We start from the raw sequence: 24,926 nt of genomic DNA, 5'->3' as shown, positions 1-24,926 counted from the left end.
TTCATTAATAAATTGTTTGAAACGATCAAAACAAATTGAAAAGAATGTTCACCTCAATGAAATTTGATTCTATGCTCTCAGAGTAGTATATGTAATAATGTCTGGGAAACACAGCTTTTAAAGTAGTCTCATAAGGGTTTTATTATCATGATTGCAATTTTCACAAAAATTTACAAGATAAATGTTTTGGCCTCAATTAATGTTAGTAGCAATCTTTTCACTTTCAGATTTAACATGAATCCAAAGCTACAAGGCAATGCCACTTTTATCATTGTTATATTATTGTTCGTTTCTGTGTGTGTTGCATTTTAAAATTGAGTCGTTAGTGTTTTCTCTTATTTTTGAGATGTTGAGATAAGACGTGGCACGGTACTTGTCTATCCCAAATTCATGTATTTGGTTTTGATTTTCTATTTGTTATTCTCGTGGTGTTTTGTCTGTTGCTTGGTCCGTTTCTGTGTGTGTTGCGTTTCGGTGTTGTGTCGTTGTTCTCCTCTTATATTTAATGCGTTTCCCTCGGTTGTAGTTTGTTACCCCGATTTTGTTTTTTGTCCATGGATTTACGAGTTTTGAACAGCGGTATACTACTGTTGCCTTTATTTATCCTTCTGAGACCTTGAACTCAACATAACAAAATACTAAATTATTCCTCAATACAGAAGCTAAGTAACATGTATATGCAAATGAAATGACAAAGAGCAAAGGTAACTGAAGTAAACTCTGGGTGAGGGAATAATAATAAATATTGCATCTCCATCTGCATTTTCAAGAAGTATTTATTTTTTCTTTACCTGATACAATAAATCCCAGTCCATGTCCATCTTGCTTATACAGCTCAATGACAGCAATACCTTTCCTATCATCTGCAATTATTAAACAAATTAGAGACAATGCTTCATTTAAATATAAAGATGTACATTGTGCAATTAAAATCTAGCTACAAGTCATAATAAGATATGCTGGTAACTTAATTGACATAAGTTCTCCAGTGTCTCTTATATATATATACAATGTATTATGGAATAATACTTTTCAATGCCCTTGTGTACCATTACCAGTGTGTACATATAAATATGTTTCTAACCAGGGCTTCTAAAACTGCAGTGAATTGTAAGAATAGCTCAAAATTGAAGAACACACTGTGATTTTGAGATGAAGATCAGTGTGACCCACTGTGAATTCAATATAAAGAACAAAAATTTGATGTTAATTTTGTCATGGGCTTGAAGGGATAATGTGCAACAAATTTATCAACATAAATAATAATATTGATTTTTTTCAAGTGATATTTGAATCTCCAAAATTCTCCAAGATTTTGACATGGCTGTTTCAGAACAACTTAGCTTTTTACTTTTGGGTTTGAATTGTTGGTCTTGAAATAATACCATTCTATTCCATTTAAAATTCACAAAATGTACATTTATAAATATATGTGAACTTTATATAAATATATATATATATATAAATGTATCAAAATTATAACTACTGTAAATAAAGAAATTAATGCGTGCATTTATTATTGCGATTTTTAAAAAGTGGACAAATATGAGATTAATTATTGCAATTCAGGAGAATCTTCATACAGATATAAATATCAGATATATAAGAATGCCACTCCTTATTTTTGTGATACTCAACCAGTAGCTTTATTCGCTTTATAAAAATCTCGCAATAATTTCTGAATTTACAGTTTCATGACAGCAATTGCTGCAAATAATTTAAGATTTAAAGCTTTTTATTTCCTGGTTTTATTTGTGCATGTGTGTATATGAGAAGGTGATGGATTCACATTTGTAAAGTATCTGTACGTACCTTCAGTTGAATCTTCAATTACTGCATTTTGATCATGTTTTCTTTCTTTAAGCTTCAGAGGATCTGAAAAATATATCATACAAATGAAATAAACAGCCTTGGCTTAAACTTATAACTTTTTGAGGAATAAATTATGTAGCATGTTCATATTTGGCTACATTTTTATTAAAGCTCATATTGACAGTTTGCATTGACATGCCAGAAGGGATGCAGGACATACCATAATTTTTAAAATAAATTATGCAAACAAAACTTTCAAATTAATGTTCTGAAAGGTACAAACCTGTTCATCTGGAATTCATGGCAGGAACTAGATGTAGATAATTGAATACAAAATTTTGTTTATTTTGAGATTTTTGTTTTTCTTTACCCAGTTACATGTATCTATGCAGAATGTGCAATATTAGTAAATTAAGTTTGGAAAACTGTTCAAAAAGGTCAATAATAAATGGGTAATACCTATAATGCACTGACAGACCTTCAACAACATCATCTGCAAGTTGCAATTCATATCATGCATGTAAAAACAGCTAAGTTGTTCACAGGAATTGTAAGGGTTCAAAAGATGTAAATTTATTATAAACTTTTGGTATCAGGTCATTCTGTTCCCAAGAAGATCTGTCCCACCTGGATTCACCCTTAAGTTCTTCCGGCCCCATAACAAATAAAAAAGATTTATTTATATATATTTTGGAGATTTGGTGACTTATTTTAATCAGTATAAATGGAATTTGTAAAAAGTATCAAGATTAATGGTAGCCAAATACCAGTATCTGATCTCCAACTACAGGAGATCTGTCTTCCCCATGAATATCACGACGTTTCACGATAATGGGAAGAAAAAGAACTACATATTATGCAATAAATATCAAATGGATGATGGGAAAACTCTTTCATGTTTGTAGTTACTTTGACATGTTTTTCATCATAAAGAAGCATACAGTTTACTGCAAATTTGTACCGGAAAGCATACTGTTTTCTGCCAGTTCGTATTTTTTATTACAATGTATGTCAAATTGAGGACTATGAAGATGAAGAAAATAAACATGTATCAACATTGCAGTGCGTATCAGGTAGCAACTGCCACATATTAATCAGAATAAAGTAAGCAATTATATGCAGCATAAGTTAAAACCTTCGATCTTCACATTTTCTCAAACATCGAAACATGACAGTAGGGGGTAAATTATGTTTTTTTTTTACTCTCAGACAGACAAACATCACACTAAGAACATAAGGCTATAACTCAAATATGTAAGTCACCTGGCTCATAAACTGAACCTCTCAGACAGTCCGGCTTCCACCCTGGCATTTTACTACATATTTCACATAAATGTTGTCAATTTTAATCGTTTTCAATGTTTTCAAAAATTTTCATTTTCTTCTGTCTGTTCGGAAGGTTTCGTATATTTTTCAGAAAAACTCCGAGATGTTCCGATAATAATTTCTAAATGTGAAACGTTATCGGACGTGGAAAGTGACTTTTCCGGAATTATAATTTGGAAAAACTATATATACAAATCCTTTCTTTTATGCAAATTGATAGAACCAGTCAAAATAATTTTGTTTGTGACATTTAATTAAAATTGTGTTGTTTTTCTCGCGAGGCTCGAGGGTATATATAACAATTTAAGAAAAAATGAAACATTTTTTTTTATTACAAATTGTGATTAGTAGTTAAAATTGTTACTTTATTATATGGTACAAAAATCATTCAAAAAAATAAATTCGTGTTGGCCCCAGATGACTTTTTAAAATGTTGATCCAAATTATCTCCATTTGGTGGGAAAATGCCATTTTTTGTCATTTTGAAAAATTGAAATATCTTTTTTTATCTTATCGGTAACCTATATTTCTAATTATAATTTTCAAATGAGCTGTACTTAAACTAAAGTTTTGTAAAATTTGATTTCTGTAATAAAGTTCTTTTTTTCATTTCAATATCACCTTTATTTCTCCTATTAGTTCAACAGAAATAAGGTATCTTTACAAAAATGTATGCTTCTTTCAAAGGCAAATTGTGAGCCGGCGTAAATGAACGGTGACCTCATTTTTTATTATTTTATTTGAAATAAAACGCCGTATTACAGAAAGGATTGGTAAAACGGCATTCTTCATTAAAGCTTGAACTATCATAATCGTACAATAGTCCCATATTAAACCTAGTAAACCTGTGTTACTGAGGATAACTTATATCAACGAATATATTACCAATTTATACAATATGCCCTCATTTGTGGTAAAGTAAGTGGCGAAAAGAGGTACAGTAAATAATATAATTCCATCTTATATCTTCTCCCACAGAAAATAAAGTATAACCTTGGCAAATAATTGAGAAAGAAACATTAGAAGGAAAATTATTAAACTGATTTGTTTTATTCGTAATATTACCATAAATCTTAGTGAAGGGTACTCTTTTAATGAATGTTTTCCCCTGGTTACAGTATCTTTACAATAAGACATAATGCCATTAATTGAAATCTCCGAAACAGTACTACGATTACGCACATAACCTAAGTAAGCAAGAAGTGTAGACTGTACACGAATGATCCAATGGAGCATGACTATGAGTAATTGATGCTTGCTTAACATACAGTGGCAAATGTTTCATTATATCTAGGATGAGCATACCGCGATCCCACAAACATGTTTAACCCCGACGCATTTTTTGCGCCTGTCCCAAGTCAGGAGCCTCTGGCCTTTGTTAGTCTTGTATTATTTTAACTTTTAGTTTCTTGTGTACAATTTGGAGTTTAGTATGGCGTTCATTATCACTGAACTAGTATATATTTGTTTAGGGGCCAGCTGAAGGACGACTCTGGATGTGGGAATTTCTCGTTGCATTAAAAACCTGTTGGTGACCTTCTGCTGTTGTCTGCTCTATGGTCGGATTGTTGTCTCTTTGGAACATTCCCAATTTCCATTCTAAATTTTATTTGACAATTTTATAATGTTAAGTGGGTCCACGAGGATGAAGGTTGTAAACTTTGACTTCCACATGAACATTTGGTATGTAGAAATTTGCTCACACTGCGACAGGCAACCTTTTGGTCCCTTTTAGAGTCATTGGGGTTTTTTAATGCAAAAAGAGCATAGTAATACTCCCACCACACGAGACATAAGATATAATGTAAAATTCCGACCGAAGGTGACTGAGAATTTGTACATCCCAGATACCCAAACGAACCCTCTCAAGCATGGCATTGTACTGCTGGATAAAAAAAAAGTCAGGATAAACTTCTTTTTTTTTTTTTTTATAGTAGACTAAATTGTTTGTGTTCTTCTTTTTAAAGGAGAACAATTATACAATTGGAAAGAAAGGTCTTCTAATTGGGAGTCAAGACGATGACTGACGTATGTTTGCACTTTTGATTATAAGTCTTTGAGTAACATCTGCGGGTTTTTTTTTATATATTTTGTATGTTTAATTTTTTATTTTCTTTAAATCTTGATAAAAACTATTTGTTTTCGTTATTTGTTTGAATTGATTTCAATCATATCGACTGACATTGAATAATATAACGTTAGCAAATATGATCGATCAGCATTTTTAAAAACATTTATGTTTGCAAGTGAGAGGTTAAGCTAGCTATAAAACTTGGTTTAATGCACCATTTTCTATATAATAAAATGAATGTACCTAGTCAATTGTAACTGTTATCCATTTGTTTAATGTACTATTTGAGCATTTGATTTTGTAATTTGATAATGACTTTCACTCTTGAATTTTACTCGGAGTTCGGTGTTTTTGTTATTTTACTTTTTACTACAAAATCACGGTTACTTTACCGTAGTTTTGATACACTTATTTTTTTAAAGTATCTTTCAATGTTTGCAGTTCATGAATTTGTCTTTGAACTGTGCAAGCTATTCTTCTTTGTCGTTTTGGATCCTAGTGTTTATCGGTATATATGCTCCCGATGGTATCATCAATTATTTTTCTAGCAGTTATAATTATATAGTAGCACTAGAAACATTGATTTCTTGAGTATATAATTAAATACTATTGTTATATTAAAATGTTGTCCTTACCAATTTACAAAAAATAAGACTTGTCACAAACTTTTAGTTTAAACAGCTGAAGTACGCCCCCGGGTGCGGAATTTCCTCGCTGTTTTGAAGACCTATTGTGGCCTTGGTCTGTTTTCTGTCCTTGATGATCCTTGATCGGGTTGTTGTCTCTATGGTGCACACCCCATTTCCATTTCCATTCTCTAATTTTATTTTATTGCCTCTTTTATTTTCATTACTATTTTATTATGATGAAGGTAGTGGTATCTGAATGCACACGCAATAGTTATACACGATCAGATAAAGGTTTACAAAGAAGAAAAAAATCGAAATTAGGCTGTTCATTTTTCGACATGAATCAGGCCCTATAGCTGACTATGCGGCATGGGCTTTGCTTATTATTAAAGGCTGTACGACGACCTATAGTTGTTTTAATTTCTGTGTCATTTGGTTGGTGCGGAGAGTTGTCTCAAGGGCAATCATATCATATGATCTTTTTTATATTGACAACACCATGGCTAAAATAGAAACAGGCAAACACACAAACAATTATTATAGTACACAAAACAAAACATGGAAAAATAAAGACTACGCAACACGAACCACACCAAAAACAAGGAGGGGTCTCTGGTGTTCCGGAAGGGTTAACAGAGTGGTCATATGAATTTGTTTTGGATGCGATTAATAAAACAAGAAACAGAAAAAACATATCAGCCCTTACTTTACGCATCTATAGACGATAACTATTTTCGATAACCTTTCATTATTTACACTTTTGTATATTCTTTTTAGTTTATTTTTAGTCATACAGCAAAGTTTTTATCGTTTTTTATAGAGCCTTCCTGATGATGATAAATTAAAAAAAAAAACGCTTTGGACACACCATATTAATAATGTATTCATTATTTTCATATATCTATATATGATTTTATGGATACGTTATGAAATGTCTGTTGCAAAGGATATCTACCAAAATGCATATACATTGTATGTATAGACTTTTTACATCACAACTACTAATCAAATAAATTTACGGTAGGAAATATGTGTATATATGGCTTGTGATCATAATGCGAACAGTTCCTTGGAAAATAATCAGTATAAAGACGACTATAAAACACAGTTAAGAAGCAATGTTGTCAAATGTACTTTTCTTTCACATTTTAGCATCTGAAGTGACACACCATGCAGTAATTTTATATTTTGTTGATTTTCGCAAATCGTGTTATACGGTTTCTTTGTTATAATAGAAAATGCTACGTATCAATATTTAGGCATTGTTTCGAAAATACGTTTATTATTTATTCAGCTATACTTATCGATTAATTGGAATCATGCGCAATCTTGATCCGACTTTCCAATGCCATTTCCCGATTGTTTATACTAGAATTATCAATGAACACACGCATCGGTGCCGTTGTATTGATTTAAGCATAGAGAAGAAAAACATTTTATAGACATGATTTCAAGGCTGTTGTTGGTAGAGGACAAGCTAGAATAAGGTTTGTTTCTTATTTTACAAATGTTTTATTCTTCATTTATATATAAATATTAGAAATAACAAATTATTTAATGTAAACGAATCCTTCAACTTATATATTCTTGGAAAACAAATAAGCTTTACTACAAATATATAAAGAACGTGAGATACACAGTGTTATTAGCCTTTCTAGACATGAAAGTATGTTGTGTTGTTTTCAACACTTTCATGTATAATTGAATACCAACAAAAAATATAAAAATATCAGATTAGTAGATAAACCTGATACTTCGTTTCGTTGGGTTTTTGTCTCGTTTACAAAAATCTCATGTTTTTATTATGGAGTAGATAAATATTTTAAAGATATTATGTTTCATATTTTCCCAGAAAAGTGTATTGATTTTAATTTCGTAGTCACAAAACCTAATGAATTATTAAAATCGAAATTGCATTCGTAAACTAGATCTGGTTTCATCGTTTTTGGTCAAACCCTATTTGACAGATTCTTATTCTTAAAACAACATTGTCAACTAATGAAATACACGATTGACATTTCTACACGTATATAAAATAGTTTGCAATTGAAAACTTCATATAAATCTTGATTTTTAAATTTTGCATAAAAATATAGAAATGGTCACAAAAAATGACTCTTCCATTGTCAACAACAAGACTTCATGTTGATGTTATATTGAATTGCTTATATGAATGTAAAAATTCGACAAATACCTTTGTAAAAGGTAAATAAATATATTTTCTTGTAGACCACCTCGTGTTCTTTTCACCTAATCGGCCTGCCTTTCCCCCATGTGTTAATATTCTTTGAGCGCAAATACAGGACATACAGTGTCGAAAATTCGATTAAAAAATATATGGGATATTTGGCATTTAGTTTAGATCAAACAAATTTGAGTAGTAGGGCTTGGGGTTCTAATTTTGACCCCAACATCTGTGCGAAAATGAAAAAAAACCCACTCAAGCGCACACTCTTCTTAAAGTAATATTAAATTATACAATTATATATCTATATCTGTATATATTTGTAAAACATTAAAAAAAAAATCTCCGACATTTTTATAAGTTTTCAAATATCCTCAATATTTCATTTATTGTGGAACAACTTTTGATCAGATATTGGACTGAAGAGAATCATGAATAAAAACCACTTATAGCGGATTCCATTGAGTGTGTAGCCAAGGTTATATCTTTGGTTAGCTTGCTTGCTAGCTGAACCGCGAAGTCATTATTAGGGCAGGTAAACTACTCTCCTGTAAAAGTAGACTAGTCCGACATATAACCAATCTATCTGTCTGTAGGACTAGGCTACTTCGAAATGAGGGTAGTATACCTTACCAAATAATGACTCCACGGTTCAACTAGCAAGCAAGTTAACCAAACATATTACCCTTTTCTACACACTCAATGCAATCGGCTGTAATTGTCAAAACGGCATTATATTTTATTACATTTCCAAAAACATAGGAGGTTAATTCAGCAATAAACATCTCTATCGACCCTGAAACACTTTCATTAGCATAGAAGTGTTATCATTTATCAGCAAAATGTTCAGGTTTTGGCAATTAAACTCCAAAAATACAAGATGATACAGCGAGTTTTATTGCCATATAAAAGCAGTATTAATTTGAGGACAGAAAATAGTCGCAATTAAGATTTCATTTCAAACCCATAACTATGAAACATTTTCTAAAGTGTACTGCATCTTGAAAATTTTAGATAATGACACTATTGCTGCTAATTTCTCTTTTTATAGCAAGATAACAAATAAAACAATGAATATTAATTACTTCTATGTAAATCAGATACAGTCGTCTCCTATCTTTGGGTTTGACAACGCTCAGATGCAAGAATAATAAAATATAAAATATAAAAAAGAAGACTACATGTTGTTGTCTGCTCTTTGGTTGTGTGGTTGTCTCTTTGCACATTCCCCATTTCCATTCTCAATTTTATATCTAATACATATTAAACGGACATTCTATTGGATATCAAATAAATATCTGGAACATTTTTTTATAAGTAATACAACAAATGGAATTTCTTTTACCCATACTGTATATATGCGCATATAATCGAGGTTCTTTCAGAAAATGTACGTATACCCGTCATCGTATGTAAGAAGTTTTGGCACATAACAAATTACAATAATCAATATTTTGAATTTTTCTGGACCTGTTTTTATGGTCACCTCTATTGGAGGGTTACTTGTTATACTTCCCATGGGTGACTGCTAAATGTAAGTTTTACAAATGTATTTGCATTTGTATCAGTATAATGGAATCTTTTGTGTAAGTATGTCAAATATAATAGTATTATGCATAGTTGTAGTACAATGTACCACGTTTAATGTTTTTAAAGAAAATCGGAGTGCAACTTTACATCTCTCTTATTGTTAAATTTTAAATTGATTTTCATCAATTGGAATAAACCACATACAAAACCGTACCACTAAATCATTTAAATCATTTAATATACACTGGTGTGCATTTCTTTTGTTCGGACCTCGATGGTCTAGTGGTCTAAAACAGCAGGAAATTATATACTTGTTGCTGTCTTGTATTTTCTTCAATGCGGTTCTGTAAAACCACTGGGTCGATGCCTCTGCTGGTGGACGTTTCGTCCCCGAGGGTATCACCAGCCAAGTAGTCAACACTTCGGTGTTGACATGAATATCAATAATGTGGTCATATTTTATAAATTTCCCGTTAACAAAAGTTTAAATTTTTCGAAAAACTAAGGATTTTCTTATTCCAGGCATAGATTTCCATAGCCGTGTTTGGCACAACTTTTTGGAATTTTGGATCCTCAATTCTCTTCAACTTTGTAATTGTTTGGCTTTATAAATATTTTGATATGAGCGTCCCTGACGAGTCTTATGTAGACGAAACGCGCATCTGGCGTACTAAATTATAATCCTGGTACCTTTGATAACTATATACCATAACTACTAGTATTAGTGTGTTTAACGTCCAGTGGCAAACAATACATGCAAGTCTGGAGGAGAAAATGATAATGTGATACAAATAAGAAACCTGTCTTTTACTAGATTAAAAAGCTGAGCTGTATTTCTAACGTACTAGTTCAAAATGTAATAGTCTTCAAGATGACATTTCACCCTATCCAGACATATATCCGTCTTTTCTCTTACTCTTAAATTCCGCTTGTTACGAGGGAAAACACAAAATACCAATTCTTAAGTCTTTGACTATAGACCCGGTATGAGATAGAACCCATATCTCGTGCACACGCAGTAAGCACGCTACATCAAGATCATCGTAGCGATATACGCTAGATAATTGAAAGTACAATTTTAGTCAAGTGATAATGCCGACGGCAAAATTGAAGTTCAGATTTTGATTAGTTTTACGGTTACGATAATTGAATTTTGCAGAATGCGTTGCCTTATTTGATTTTAAGAAAACAAGATGAAAAACGTCATTAATCTTAACATCCGTTACTCAATTTACACAAATTAATGCATTTCGTCCATTATGTTATTGTTCTTTTGTGCTTATCCTGATTTTCTAATCGAAACCTGGCTTGATTCTGGAGTTAACAATCGTTTCAGGTTTGTTAACGCTCCTATTGTAAAAAAGAATATTGTTATCACGAAATAATTGCATACAAACGGCAATTATGATATAATTTAAAAAAAGAAATTGCATGTGAGGTTTATCGTCTCACAGAGACTAATTGCAATTGTTGTCAATGTATTGCAGCACACTCTGAAATTGCAACAGCATGCTATTGGGGATTATTATTAGAATTGTTTATAGCGCAACAATGGAACGATATAACCATAGAAACATGAAAACTAGAAAAAATGACAAAACAGAAAACTGGAAAGAAGTTTGAATAATTGAATATGAAAATTAAGGTAAAAATAGACATAAAAATTAAGGTGCCGAGATTAAGCGTTGGAAAACAAAATAACCGTTGGTAAACCTGAAAAACAGTTTAGTCTTAGATGCATGATTTTTTTATTAGTTGTTAGTGGCTTTGAACTAGCTGTCAGATAACTGCGAGTACTCTCATATCTATTCATTGTGTCTTTTTGTGTCGGGATGTACAAGTACCCGGCCACGTCCACTTGTATTTTTATCCATCTGATGAGTTAAGCCCTTTTCAACTGTTTTTTTATAGTTCGTTCTTATGTTGTACTGTCATACCACTGTCCCAGGTTAGGGGGATGGTTGGGATCCCGCTAACATGTTTAACCCCGCCACATTATTTATGAATGTGACTGTCCCAAGTCAGGAGCCTGTAATTCAGCGGTTGTCGTTTGTTTATGTATTACATATGTGCTTTTCGTTCATTTTGTTTTACATAAATAAGGCCGTTAGTTTTCTCGTTTGAATTGTTTTACATTGTCTTAACGGGGCCTTTTATAACTAACTATGCGGTATGGGCTTTGCTCATTGTTGGAGGCCGTACGGTGACCTATAGTTGCTTATGTCTGTGTCATTTTGGTCTTTTGTGGATAGTTGTCTCATTGGCAACCATACCACATCTTCTTTTTTATACATCACAAAAATTTAGAGATTTCGTGATAAGTTTCGAAAGGAACTTTGAAAATAAAATAAGTGTTATTCATGTTTCTTGAATCTATGCAATTTAATCGGCTTTTAGGCAACCATGGACCTTAAAATTTATTCGATTAAATATACAGTAAAGTAAAAATCGAATACATATCTGGAATTGAAGCACACCATTTATTCAATCATACCACTACGAAGAACAATGATTTAAAAATGATCAAAATAACTTTTGACCGAACGAAAATTAAAATCCCGCGATTAAAAATGCAATACAACCAGCGCAAATATACGTTCAAATGAAACTACATAAAAAATCCTACAATGAATAAATCATTGAGTAAAAACAAATGAAAAATGTCTACACATTATGATTTGCTTGTTTTAGAGATAAAGATGGTCTGCCATCGATACTCTTTGACAGAATAATATGTCTTATTAATTTTTCTATTTTTCATATGTAACATTCATACTATTTGACAATATTTATAATGTCCCTGATCAGTTATTCTGTTTGATCATATGACATACTAACATATCGGATATCTTTCCAACTTAACCGTATAACGCAACCAATTTACTGAGTTAGTTTTACCAAAACTGTTAAATAATTGATACACTTAATGATGAACGAGTGTTGCTTCATTATAACTATTGTAAATCTCACAGGTTTATTGTCTTAGTTGCTGATAAAATTATTTAAAAAAGACCTCTAGATACCCTTTTGGATATAATGTACTTTGATTTCTGTCTCATTGACTTATACTACACATGTTCTATGAAGAATTAAAAAATTAAATCACAAAAATACTCAACACTTAGGAATATTCAAAACGGAATGTCCGTAATCAAAAGGCAAAATCAAATGATAAAACACATCAAACAAATGGACAACAACTGTTATATTCAAGACTTGGTATAGGCATTTCCAAATGTAGAAAATGGTTATTATACTAATTTCTCTAAAAACTAAAATGCTCGAACTTTAATGTGGTGAGTTAAAACTGGGAAAATTAAATAGCATTGCAAGTGTAAAAAAGTTAGAAACAATTAAACCAGGGAGTCTGATATACATTTCAGTAATGTCCATTGAATGAATAATGTGTTAACGTTCCTTGAATGTAGGCAATTTGATGGGTTTAAACCAACCTTATGCTTACAAAATTGGCTTCATTCATAAAACAGTGAAGCACATAATAGAAGCCATAACTTGCTTCTATTCTAAAGGCGTTACAACTTCAGTGCCAATTGCTTACAAGCATTGAAGAACAACATAATTTTTAACACAATCAGCATTGTTCAACTCTAATGACCTTCTAACGGGAAAACAAAAACCTTCAATGTTTAAGTGAAAGTGTCATTGAACTAACATTAGTACTGACATCTACACATTATGATTTTGGATCATAACATGTGGTTTTTAGAGATAAAGATGATCTGTCATCGATACTGTTTGACAATATGATATATCTCATTATTTTTTCTGTTTGTTCATATATAATTCTAACAGTGTGTTTTTCAAATATCTCCCTTAATAGTGTAACACAACCAATTTTCTTTGTGAGGCGTCAAAATACAAATACTGGTAAATAATTGATACACTAAAGTATAATTGAGTGTGCAATACTATCATATGTTTGAATTAATGTTACATCGAGTAAAGATGTTTTGCTCTTACTCCGAAATGCCGTTTGCTTTGAGGAGAAGCAGAAGATGCCAATTGTCAAGTATTTGGTTGTGACTTAGTAAAGAAATTCTGCGCCCAAGGCGAAAAAGACACATCGAGATCACGCATGTGATTTCCAAAATATTTTGCTGTCCAATGTAGTTTAATTAAACAGAATGTGGTACACATGCAGCATGCGGCAGAATCGCTCCGTTTTATATGATGCATTTATTGTTTTTGTACTTTTCATCTCCAGATTTGTGCTTGTTTGTTTATTATTTGATATTAAGTAAATTTCCTCATCTAATCTGCCTGATCATAATAATTATAATAAGTTTTGCGCTCTAGAAAATAAAAATCCTGTTGCAGCAATATGCTGTTACAAAATTTCCTTGAAAAAATAAAGTGTGTAATTTCCAGTTGACGGCCATTCAGTTCAAAGCTTTAATCATCATTCGATTCTTTTAAACTAGAAACTTTTACTTATAAATGTTAAATGAATCATCTTTCAAAACCTTGAGGTTTGTTTTTAGTTTTCTAAATATAGCAGTAAATGCTAAAACTTTGTAATACCATGAGCTCTTTATAGAAACAATGATGCAGATTCAATAGAAAACCTTTGAGTTCTGAACTTGGGCCTGAAAATACTCGTAGAAGAATAATAGCTCTTTTTTTCATTTGGTATTTTTATCCCTTTTATGTCCGTTTTCCAAATATGAAAATAAATCTTCAATACTGATTGTGTGGAGTTCTTGTGAATTCGAAAATAAACAATACATTATCTATTCGTATTATAGACAATTTCTTAAATAATAGAATACATTAAAACACACGCAAAAGTAATTTCATCGAGTATGAGTAAGTCATCAAAATAATACCATCTGTACATATGTTGCTTTGAAGCTTTTTTTTTTACATCGGGTCAAACTTGAGTCAAATTTCCGACTGTGCATTGGAATGCTTTGAATTTAACAAAATTTTATCAAATGTAAATGTTTATCGATGTGAATTTTTTTATCATTATGACTAAGTTTACTACATTGTATCATTCAAGACGACCGAAAGGTCAAATTTCTGATTGACCACTGACCACTAAAACTAATTTTATTATTTTGAATCATACAAAATGTACGATAAGCTTGAGCTCATGTGCTCCGGAAAGTGAAACTAGAAAATAGTATTTCCCGACCGTATAAAAGCAACATGAAATCATCACTCAATCGCTGACATTTTTACCTCTCACATGCTTCTTGAAAATGGGACTTTCAATCTTGAAATAATTTTTGAACTTATCTTTTCGTTATTTCAATAGTTTAGCTTTTAAACAAATCTGTCGATGAATAGCATTATGTATTTTCCCCTTAAGTTGTTATTTTTCCACTTACCAATGTTCCTTTGTCATTGTAATATATAATTCCATAATGGCCATTTGTGAACAAGTGCGTTCTTAGTAAATTTGAACAGTTTGAAAAAGGAATGATACATGTACATTAATATCTTAGCCATTCATTCAGAAAAACGTTAGCTAAGCAGAGGGGCAGACAATGCCGATGGTCAAGTATTTGTTTGAAACCAAAGAAATCCTGCGCGCGAGGAGAGAAAGGCACCATGCAATCACAACGGCAGTGTTCGAAGTATTTGACTGTCGACGTGACCTATCAAGCTTAATTAACCAAATTGGAGAACGAACGTAGTAGAAACGCTTCTTTTTATTTGATGCCTTTTTTCGGTTCTTTTACTTTTCATCTTCTTGGTTGTGCTTGTTTGTTTATGACTTGATATTGAGCAAATTTCATCAACTAATCTGCTATAATCATAATGATAAGATTTACGTTCTAAGGTCAATTAAATAAATATCCTGTTGCAACAACACACTGTTTCCGAGTTTCCGTGAAAAAAGAATATTGTGTTATTTCCTGTTGACGATGATTCACTTCAAAACTGTAATCATTATTCGATTCTCTCAAACTGAAAAACCTTTACTTTTTAACGTTAAATGAATGAAATGTATCATCTTTCAAAACCTTAAGGTTTCTTTTTAATTTATAAATATGAAAGTTAGTTCTAATACATTGTTATACCCGGCGATTTTTATAGAATCAATGACGAAGTTTCAATACAAAACCTTTGAGTTCTGTACTTGGGCCTTGAACTACTGATAAAATAATGAGCATGATTTGATTACTTATTTATTTTCATTTTTCTTCCTCCCCCCTTTTATGTCTGTTTTCCAAATATATATATAAAAAAAAAACTGATGATGTGAAGACTGAATTTGAAAAAAACACAATATTTATTTTTGTAATTATGGAAAAAATCCTAGATGACAGAAGACACTTAAACACACACAACAGAAATTCATTAAGTCATCAACCTTATACCATCTGTACATATGTTGCTTTGTTGCTTTTTTACAAAGGGTCAAAATGTGGTCAGATTTCCGAGTTTGTAAACAAATTCTTTGAATTAAACAATTACAAAATCTCATGAAATGTGAATGTTTATCAATGTGATTTTTTTTATCATGATGACTTACTTCACTACATTTAATCATGTAAAACTACTGAAAGGTCAAATTCGTGATTAACCACTGACGACAAAACCCAAAATGAAGTGGTATAAAAAAAATCCAACGAAGTTGTACTCAAGTTTTCCGGAATTACAATTAGATTTGCCTAACTTTCCGCTCTCTTTATCAGCATCAGTATCATTCCTAACTTAGTTTGCATATATGTTTTCATCACTTTTGGTTTTATAAAATCTTTATCGGCATGCTTGTTTGTAAAGTAAAATAACAAAAATACCGAAATCTGCGGAAAATTCTAAACGAACAGTCCATAAGCAAATGGCGAAATATAAAGCCCTAACTCATCAAACGAATTGTTAGCCATTGTCATATTCCTGACTTGGTACAGGCATTTTTTATGTAGATAATTGAAGACTAAACCTGGTTTAACAGCCGCATTACATTCCATTATATTGACAACGACATGGGAATAAAACAAATAGACATAATATGTAAAAATGTCACAAATAGGGATAGAGCAGTCAACATTGCCAGTTTATGGAAGGAGTTAATCAATAAAAGCGTATGCAATAGCGAAATTGTTAAAATGCAGACACTCCTACTCAGAAAGGGTTGTTTTTTGGCAGTGAAACATATATTTGTGAAGGAGTAAGAAAATACCAATTTTATAACACATTTTTCAAATACAAACAATAATGAAGTCTGAATATTTATTCAATAGTTAGTTAAGTTGAAAGCAACCAAAAAAATGATGTCCGTGTAAAATTTGAAGTGCTGTGTTTTTCTAATGTACATAAATGAACAAATAATATACGTTCTAATGTGGATGCGTTACCTTTTAAAAATGTGATAGCAGTATTTTTTCTGTTAAGTCATATGAAACGAGTGACTGGCGAAAAACATTTTTAATGCAATTCTTGAACATAAGCATTCATAAACTTAGTCTTCCGTGCACCCTTTTAACATTTTTTTTATGCATCCTTATCGTATAATCGTCAAAAAAATATCACTCGGTCAGTGTTGTTGATAAATATGGCAGTTTATAAATGATCGTGTTTTGAAGTCGAAGTCTACCGATTGTCACCTTTGTAAACATTCAACAAAGAATCATGGATATTCAGTTAAGCACGTGTATAACATGTGCAATCAGAAATTTTTTTACACATTAGATAATTTCTCAAAATATTTTTCTAATCTTTATTTCATTCATGTTTAAAATCTAATATGCGATCAACTTTAATGTGTCAAGTTGAAACTGGGAGAGGGGGGAAGATAGCATGATAAGAGTAAAAAACGTTATCTAACATTTAAACCAGGAATTTCGTTATAAAGTTCCGAAATGCATATTGAATGACTATTTTATGTTAATCTTTCTATATTTAAGTGAAAGTGTCAGTGAGTAAACATTATAATATACATCTACAGATATAATTTGAATCAGAATATGTTGGTTTTAAAGATAAATATGATCATTCATTGATACCGTTTGACAATATAATATGTCTTACTAATGTTTTTGTTTGTTCATATGTAATACCAAACGTGAGTATATCGAGTATATCTCCCACTTTATAGTGTAACACAAACAATCAACTAAGTTAGTTATCAAAAAACTTATTAATAATTGATACACTGAATGATTAATGGTTGCGCTATCATTTCTGTGGTGACCATCATTTTTTGTATAGTGAACAAAATTGCTGCATATTCTCTATGAATTACAGTCACCAAGTACATATGACATAGGTTTTATGCTTTTTTATTTCCTTATTTGTGTTTAGATCGTCAGGTTTAGCCCAACCAGGTTTTAATAAGTTTTGTAAAATGGTCTTACTGTCCCAGAGCACCAGAGACTGCTACCGAGTTTGTTAGATCATGAGGCTCAGTCTTTAAGTTTTAATGTAGTAGTTTTATTTTAACTTGTAATTTTGTCGGGGTTTTTTTTTGGGGGGGGGGGTGCCATAGTTTTGTCGGTCTCTTTTCGACTTCAATATAAGTTTTGTTTCTCACGTTGTATCATGTTACATTTCTGCATTTCTTTTCAACTAATCTCATTTTAAAATTTTATTTTTGAAACTATTATGACCGTCTTATGGGAAAACAAAAACCTTCAATGTTTAAGTGAAAGTGTCATTGGATTAACATTAGAACTGACATCTACACATTATGATTAAGAACATATTATGTTGGTTTTTAGAGATAAAGATTATCAATACTGTTTGACAATATGATATGTCTCATTAATATTTCTGTTTGTTCATATGTAATTCTAACAATGAGTTTATCAAATATCTCTTTTAATATTGTATCACAACCAACTAACTTTGTTAGGTGTCAAAATACTAATAAATAATTGATACACCGAATGATGATCGAGTGTGCTATCATATCATATGTTTAAATGTTTAAGTTAGTTGTGTAGTATGCATGTAATGTATATTTACACAGTTTTGTCTGCTAGGTCCTAATTATTGTCACAGTATTAAACATATCATGTCTCTTTTGGTTGTTCACAAAATTTGGACAAAATTATTGAACAGTAAACAACTTTCCTAAAAGTGGGAGGTTAAGCTAGCTATACAACCAACTTTTAATCACTCATTTTCTTCAAAAGATATCTGTATAAAGTCAGAATTTGACAGCTGTTTTTCACATGTTATGTTGTAGATAATGATTTTCTATGGACTTTCCCTTTTTGAATTTTGTTTTTTTGTTTTAATTTTATTCTGTAAGGCATCGTTTTCTATTTCCTATTACAAAAACTTCGATTTTTTCGAAAACTAAGGATTTTCTTATCCCAGGAAAAGAAAACTTTAGCCGTATTTGGCACAACTTTTTGGAATTTTGGGTCCTCAATGCTCTTCAACTTTGTACTTTATAACTATTTTTGATCTGAGCGTCACTGATGAGTCTTATGTAGACGAAACGCTCGTCTGGCGTACTAAATTTTAATCATGGTACCTTTTACTGGCATTGTTAACACAAACGTCTAAATATTTTCTATTGTTTAGAACCCAAGACTGTACATTATATAGGTTTTTACGCATTTCATTTTCTTGTTTTTCGCCGACAGGTTTAGCCCAACCGGCATTATTAACCAAAGATGATTTGTAAAATATATTGAAATTTTCGTACAATCCCGAAGTACATCGGCGACAACAAAATGCTTCATACATAGCACGTTGCTCAGTCTTCTTTTTTTTATCATTTTTTTACCTCTTGTCTATTTTAATCGTGTTTTGGGAATCGTTTGAATGGTTTTGTTTGAGCGTCACTGATGAGTCTTTTGAAGACGAAACGCACGTGTGGCGTATATACGAATTTTAATCCTGGTATCTATGATTAGTATATTTACAACCACTGGGTCGATGCCACTGCTGGTGGAGTTCACCGTGGGTATCTCCATCCCAGTAGTCATCACTTTTGTGCTGACATGAATTATCATTGATATGATCATATACATAAATTAACTGTTTACATAACTTTTGAATTTTTGAAATACTAAGTCTTTTCTACCTCAGGAATAGATTACCTTAACTGTATTTTGCTAAACTTTTAGGAATTTTGGTTCTCCATGCTCTTCAATTTCGTACTTTATTTGACATTTTAAAATTGTTTGGGTTTTTGAGAGTCACTGATGAGTCATTTGTAGACGAAACGCGCGTCTGGCGTAAATACAAAATTTAATCCTGGTATCTATGATGAGTTAATTTGTCGGTCTATTTTCGACTTCAATAGAAGTTTGATTCGTTTTATATGATGCCTTTATTGTTCTTGTACTTTTCCTTTCTGTATTTGTGCTTGCTTGTTTATGATTTGATATTAAGTAAATTTCCTCATCTAATCTGCCTGATTATAATAAATATGATAATAAGATTTTCGCTCCAGAAAATAAATATCCTGTTGCAACAATATGCTGTTACAAAATTTCCTTGAAAAAGTAAAGTATGTAATTTCCTGTTGACGATCATTCAGTTCAAAGCTTTAATCATCATTCGATTCTTTTAAACTGGATACCTTTACTTTTAAACGTTGTTTTTAGTTTTCTAAATATAGCAGTAAATGCTAAAATATGAGTTTTTTCTTTTTTATAGAAACGATGATGCAGTTTCAATAGAAAACCTTTGAGTTCTGAACTTGGACCTGAAAATACTCATAGAAGAATAAAAGCTTATTTATTTTTTTATTTTTTCTATTGGTATTCTTATCCCTTTTATGTTTGTTTTCAAAATATGAAAATCTATCTTCAACACTGATGATGTTCAGTTTTTGTGAATTCGAAAATAAACAATACCTTACCTTTTCGTATTTTAGACAATTACTTAGATAATAGAACACATTAAAAACCAAGCAAAATTAATTTCATCAAGTATGATTAAGTCATCAAAATAATATGTTGCTTGAATGCTGCTTTTTTTTTTTTACATCGGGTCAAATTTCAAGTCTTGGGTCAGATTTTGGACTGTGTATTGGAATGCTTTGAATTAAACAATTACAAATTTTATGAAATGTAAATGTTTATCAATGTGAATTTTCATCATGAGGACACAGTTTACTACATGGTATCATTCAAAACGACCGAAAGATCAAATTTAAGATTAACCACTGACCACTAAAACTAATTTAAATACTTTAATTCACAACAAATGTACGATAAACTTAATTGAGCTCATGTGCTCCGGAAAGTGAAACTAGAAAATAGTATTTCCTGACCGCATAAAAGCAACATGAAATCATCACTCAATCGCTAACATGTTACCTCTCACATGCTTCTTAAAATGGGTTTTTTACTCTTGAAATAATTTTTTAACTTATCTTTTCGTTATTTCAATAGCTTTGCTTTTGAACAAATCTACGGAAGCGTATTAGCGCCACACATTTTTTTCTTCCTATCTTTGCGTTATAACGCAAACATTTGCGAAATAATGCAAACCTTTGCGTTATAACGCAAACCTTTGCGATATAACGGAAACCTTTGCGTTTAACGCAAACATCTTGATTTTAATTATTCATTAAGTTTTGCATATATGTCCGTCTGTCATTCATTTCGGTTGTGATTTACTAGTAGATAAAAAAAGAAACATACATACAAGGCTAAATCATTATGATTAATATGCATAGGAAAAAGGAATACTTGGAGTGCTTTTATACATAAATTAAGACTGATTTGTGCATCAGAAAAATATATAATTTAACAAGAAAATAGATATATATATATATATATATAAAAAGATGTGGTATGGTTGCCAAGGAGACAACTCTCCACAAGAGACCAAAATGACACACAACTTAATAACTATATGTCACCGTACGGCCTTCAACAATGAGCAAAACCCATACCGCATAGTCTAGTATAGTATATAGGCATATTTAAATTGAAAGATAAAAAATAATGTCATAAAATTTTGAAACTTCCAAGTCAAATAGACAAAATGATCTTTCTGCTTTTAAATGAATTATTAATAAGGAAACATTTTCTTTTCATTTTGATGCAAGAACTCGTTTTTTAAGTCTCACAATATGATAAAGAGTCTTTGATAGAAAGTCATTGAATTTTCATTTCAATATAGTGAAGTATATTTAAGAAGCTTGGGTAGCAATTTGAATGGAGAGAACATAATTTTATTAATAAAACATATTCATTCAATACGTATATTGCCAAAGGGTAACCTGTTTGAATCTAACCAACTTTACACAGTTCTCAAACGAGAGCTTACAGTACTTTGGAAGTATATTTATATTTGGTTATAGCTATATTAGCAGGGTTATTTTTCTTTTCTTCGGTATAACCTCAATTTACTCAATTTCCTTTGTAATACAGTACTAGTAGTAACATGGATATCCTTTTGGGGGCCTTTATAGTTTGCTGTTCAGTGTGAGCCAATGCTCCGTGTTGAAGATCGTATTTTGGCCTATGATGGTTTACTTTCACGAATAGTGACTTAGATGGAGAGTTTTCTTATTGGCACTTATACCACATCATCTTATATCATTCTGCTCATTATTAGTCAATGATATGTTCTGAATATTCAAGCATTTAACTTTGTAATGACTACAAAGGTGATAAATTTTAATTTATACAGCCTCTTCCATTAATAACTGCTGTTTCCTTTGAATCTTAAACAAGAAATAAGATAAAACAAATGTTTGAGTTATTTCGAAAAGGTTTGCGTTATATCGCAAAGGTTTGCATTATATCGCAAAGATAGGAAGAAAAATAATTAAAAAGAAATATGTGGCGCTAATACGCTTCCGTACAAATCTGTCAATGAATAATATCCTATAATTTTCCTTCAAAGGCAATACATATACAATGCATGCCTGGGCATTTGCTTTTGAGAACTTTTTACGATTGTTCTGAAATCCACATCATCCCTTTATAGCTTGTTGTTCGGTGAGAGCCATGGCTCCGCGTTGAAGGCCGTACATTGGCCTATAATGGTTTATTTTATAAATTGTTATTTGGATGGAGAGTTGTCTCATTGGCACTTACACCACATCTTCCTATATCTATGATGTTAAAAGCGGTTTTATGGACTAACCTCACGATTGAAAATTTCTTGCATGCTTGCTATAAATTAGATTTTTATATTTTTAAGAGAGATTTCAACTTCTCTATGAAAAGCTGATCTTGGCTCGTGCTCTCCTGTCTTATGCTTTGCTTTAGATGCTGTCTGTTGTGTCGGTTTTTATACTTTTGCGCATATCTTAGTGACCAATGTGTAAGACTTTATCTAGTACAATCCTTAAAATTAACAACATTATCCATTTGCAGTGGGTTAATTGGTTTCATTTCACTAAGTTTCTTGACTCAATTGATTTTCTTAACTTTTAATATCTGCGGTATTCATTGTAGGGGTTACTCTACTAACACGCTTCGAACTTCCTACATGTAATCAAATATACTTTCTGTGTATACTGCTCTAGTTGCATCCTTATATATCTATGTCTTAATATCTGCGCAAAATGGGATATTTCAATAGATATAAGTATAAATTATTACGAAAAAAAGGGTAAATTTCCATTCTTACTTTGAAAGTTCCTGGAAAATTAATGTCTTTTTTTCCACTAAGCCTTTTCCCTGTTTGGAAGTTGAATCAAATTTAATGTGATATTTAGTTATGCAGACAGAGTTTTGTCTATATTGTTAGATATCATGATTTTGGCATCTGGATGAATTATTACATACACATTATCAATTCTGACTGTATTTATTCATTCATTCCTCTTTGGCTGTTCAAACTTTTGATGGATGAATAGATGGATAGAATTGTGGCAGTATCTCATAAATATCAGAAAAGTTCGTATTATCCCTGCTTTGCACTAGATGGAAAGACTGGACCGAATAATTGAGGTTAAGGTAATTTCGTATGATCCCTGCTTTGCACTAGATGGAAAGGCTGGACCGAATAATTGAGGTTAAGGTAATAGCTTCAACTTTGTATTTGTTTGGTTTATAACTATTTCGATATGAGCGTCACTGATGAGTCTTATGTAGACGAAACGCGCGTCTGGCGTACTAAATTATAATCCTGGTACCTTTGATAACTAATAGATCGAAGAAAGACATATCACCATAATCGGAATAATCAATCCTACACTGAGCTGACATTGTTTTATCTTACTCCGAAAAACTGTTAGCTAAGCGGAGGAGCAGAAAATGCCGATGGTCAAGTATTTAGTTGAAACCGAGGAAATCCTCTGCTCGAGAAGATACAGGCACCATGCAATCACCAAGGCGGTTTTCAAAGTGTTTGACCGTCGACGTCACGTATCAAGCTTAATCAACCAAATTGGAGAACGAACATAGCAAAAACGCGTCGTATTATTTGAAGCCTTTTTAGTTTCTTGTACTTTCCATCTCCTTACTTGTGCTTGTTTGTTTATGACTTGATACTGAGCAAATTTCATCAACTTATCTGCTATAATCATAATAATAAAATTTACGTTCTAATGTCAATTAAATAAATATCCTGTTGCAAAAAAATACTGTTTCCGACTTTCCGCGAAAAAAAGAATATTGTGTAATTTTCGGTTGACGATGATTCACTTCGAAGTTGTAATAATCATTCGATTCTTTCAAACTTGAAAACCTTTTCTTTTTAACGTTAAATTAATGAAATGTATCATCTTTTAAAATCTTAAGGTTTTGTTGTTTATTTTCTAAATATAGAAGTTAGTTCTAGTGCATTGTTATACCCTAAGATTTTTATAGAATCAATGACGCAGTTTCAATACAAAACCTTTGAGTTCTGTACTTGGGCCTGGAACTACTATGAAATAATGAGCATGATTAAATAATTCATATTTTTCATTTTTCTTTTGGTTATTTTCCCTTTTATGTCTGTTTTCCAAAAGTATGAAAATAAATATAAAAAAAGATGATGTGAAGACTGAATTTGAAGGGAAAAAACCCACAATATTCATTATTGTCATATGGACAAATTCTTTGATGATGGAAGACATTTTACACAAACAAACGTAATTTCATCAAGTCATCAACCTCATACCATCTGTACATATGTTGCTTTGTTGCTTTTTTTTTACATAGGGTCAAAACGTGGTCAGATTTCCGATTTTTTAATGGAATTCTTTGAATTAAATAATTACAAAATCTCATGAAATGTGATTTTTTTTTATCAATGAGAATTTTATCATGATGACTTACTTTACTTCATGTTATCATGCAAAACAACTAGAAGGTCAAATTCGTGATTAACCACTGACCGCAAAACCCAATGCAATGATGTAAAAAAAAAATGTACGACAAAGAGTTGAACTCAGGTTAGTTAAAAGCAAAAGTTTATGTCCTTGTTATATTTGAAGTGCTGGGTTCTTCTTATGTACATAAATAAACAAATGATATAAATTCAAATG

At 31.3% G+C, this 24,926-nt stretch overlaps 2 protein-coding genes across 3 annotated transcripts in view; one reads left to right on the top strand and one right to left on the bottom strand.

Moving 5' to 3' along the window:
- LOC134724659 (glutamate receptor-interacting protein 2-like) overlaps positions 1 to 3,214 on the bottom strand; it is a 29,342-nt gene extending 26,128 nt beyond the window's left edge. For both annotated transcript variants that reach the window (XM_063587818.1, XM_063587826.1), the window contains exons 1-3: positions 3,076 to 3,214; positions 1,813 to 1,875; positions 792 to 863 (exon numbers count right to left, since the gene is read on the bottom strand). In XM_063587818.1, coding sequence (XP_063443888.1) covers positions 792 to 863; positions 1,813 to 1,875; positions 3,076 to 3,124 — 184 coding nt within the window. In that variant the 5' untranslated portion in view covers positions 3,125 to 3,214. The remainder of the gene's footprint in view (positions 1 to 791; positions 864 to 1,812; positions 1,876 to 3,075) is intronic.
- A 3,991-nt stretch (positions 3,215 to 7,205) lies between these two features.
- The window catches only part of LOC134724621 (beta-1,3-galactosyltransferase 1-like), a 41,086-nt gene continuing 23,365 nt past the window's right edge, over positions 7,206 to 24,926 (top strand). The window contains exon 1 of the mRNA XM_063587773.1: positions 7,206 to 7,325. The gene's annotated coding sequence lies outside the window, so the exon portion shown is untranslated. The remainder of the gene's footprint in view (positions 7,326 to 24,926) is intronic.

The sequence above is a fragment of the Mytilus trossulus genome, chromosome 1 (genome assembly GCF_036588685.1).
Source record: "Mytilus trossulus isolate FHL-02 chromosome 1, PNRI_Mtr1.1.1.hap1, whole genome shotgun sequence".
Classification (NCBI taxonomy): Eukaryota; Metazoa; Mollusca; class Bivalvia; order Mytilida; family Mytilidae; genus Mytilus; species Mytilus trossulus.
This window is presented reverse-complemented; position numbering and strand designations above follow the sequence as displayed.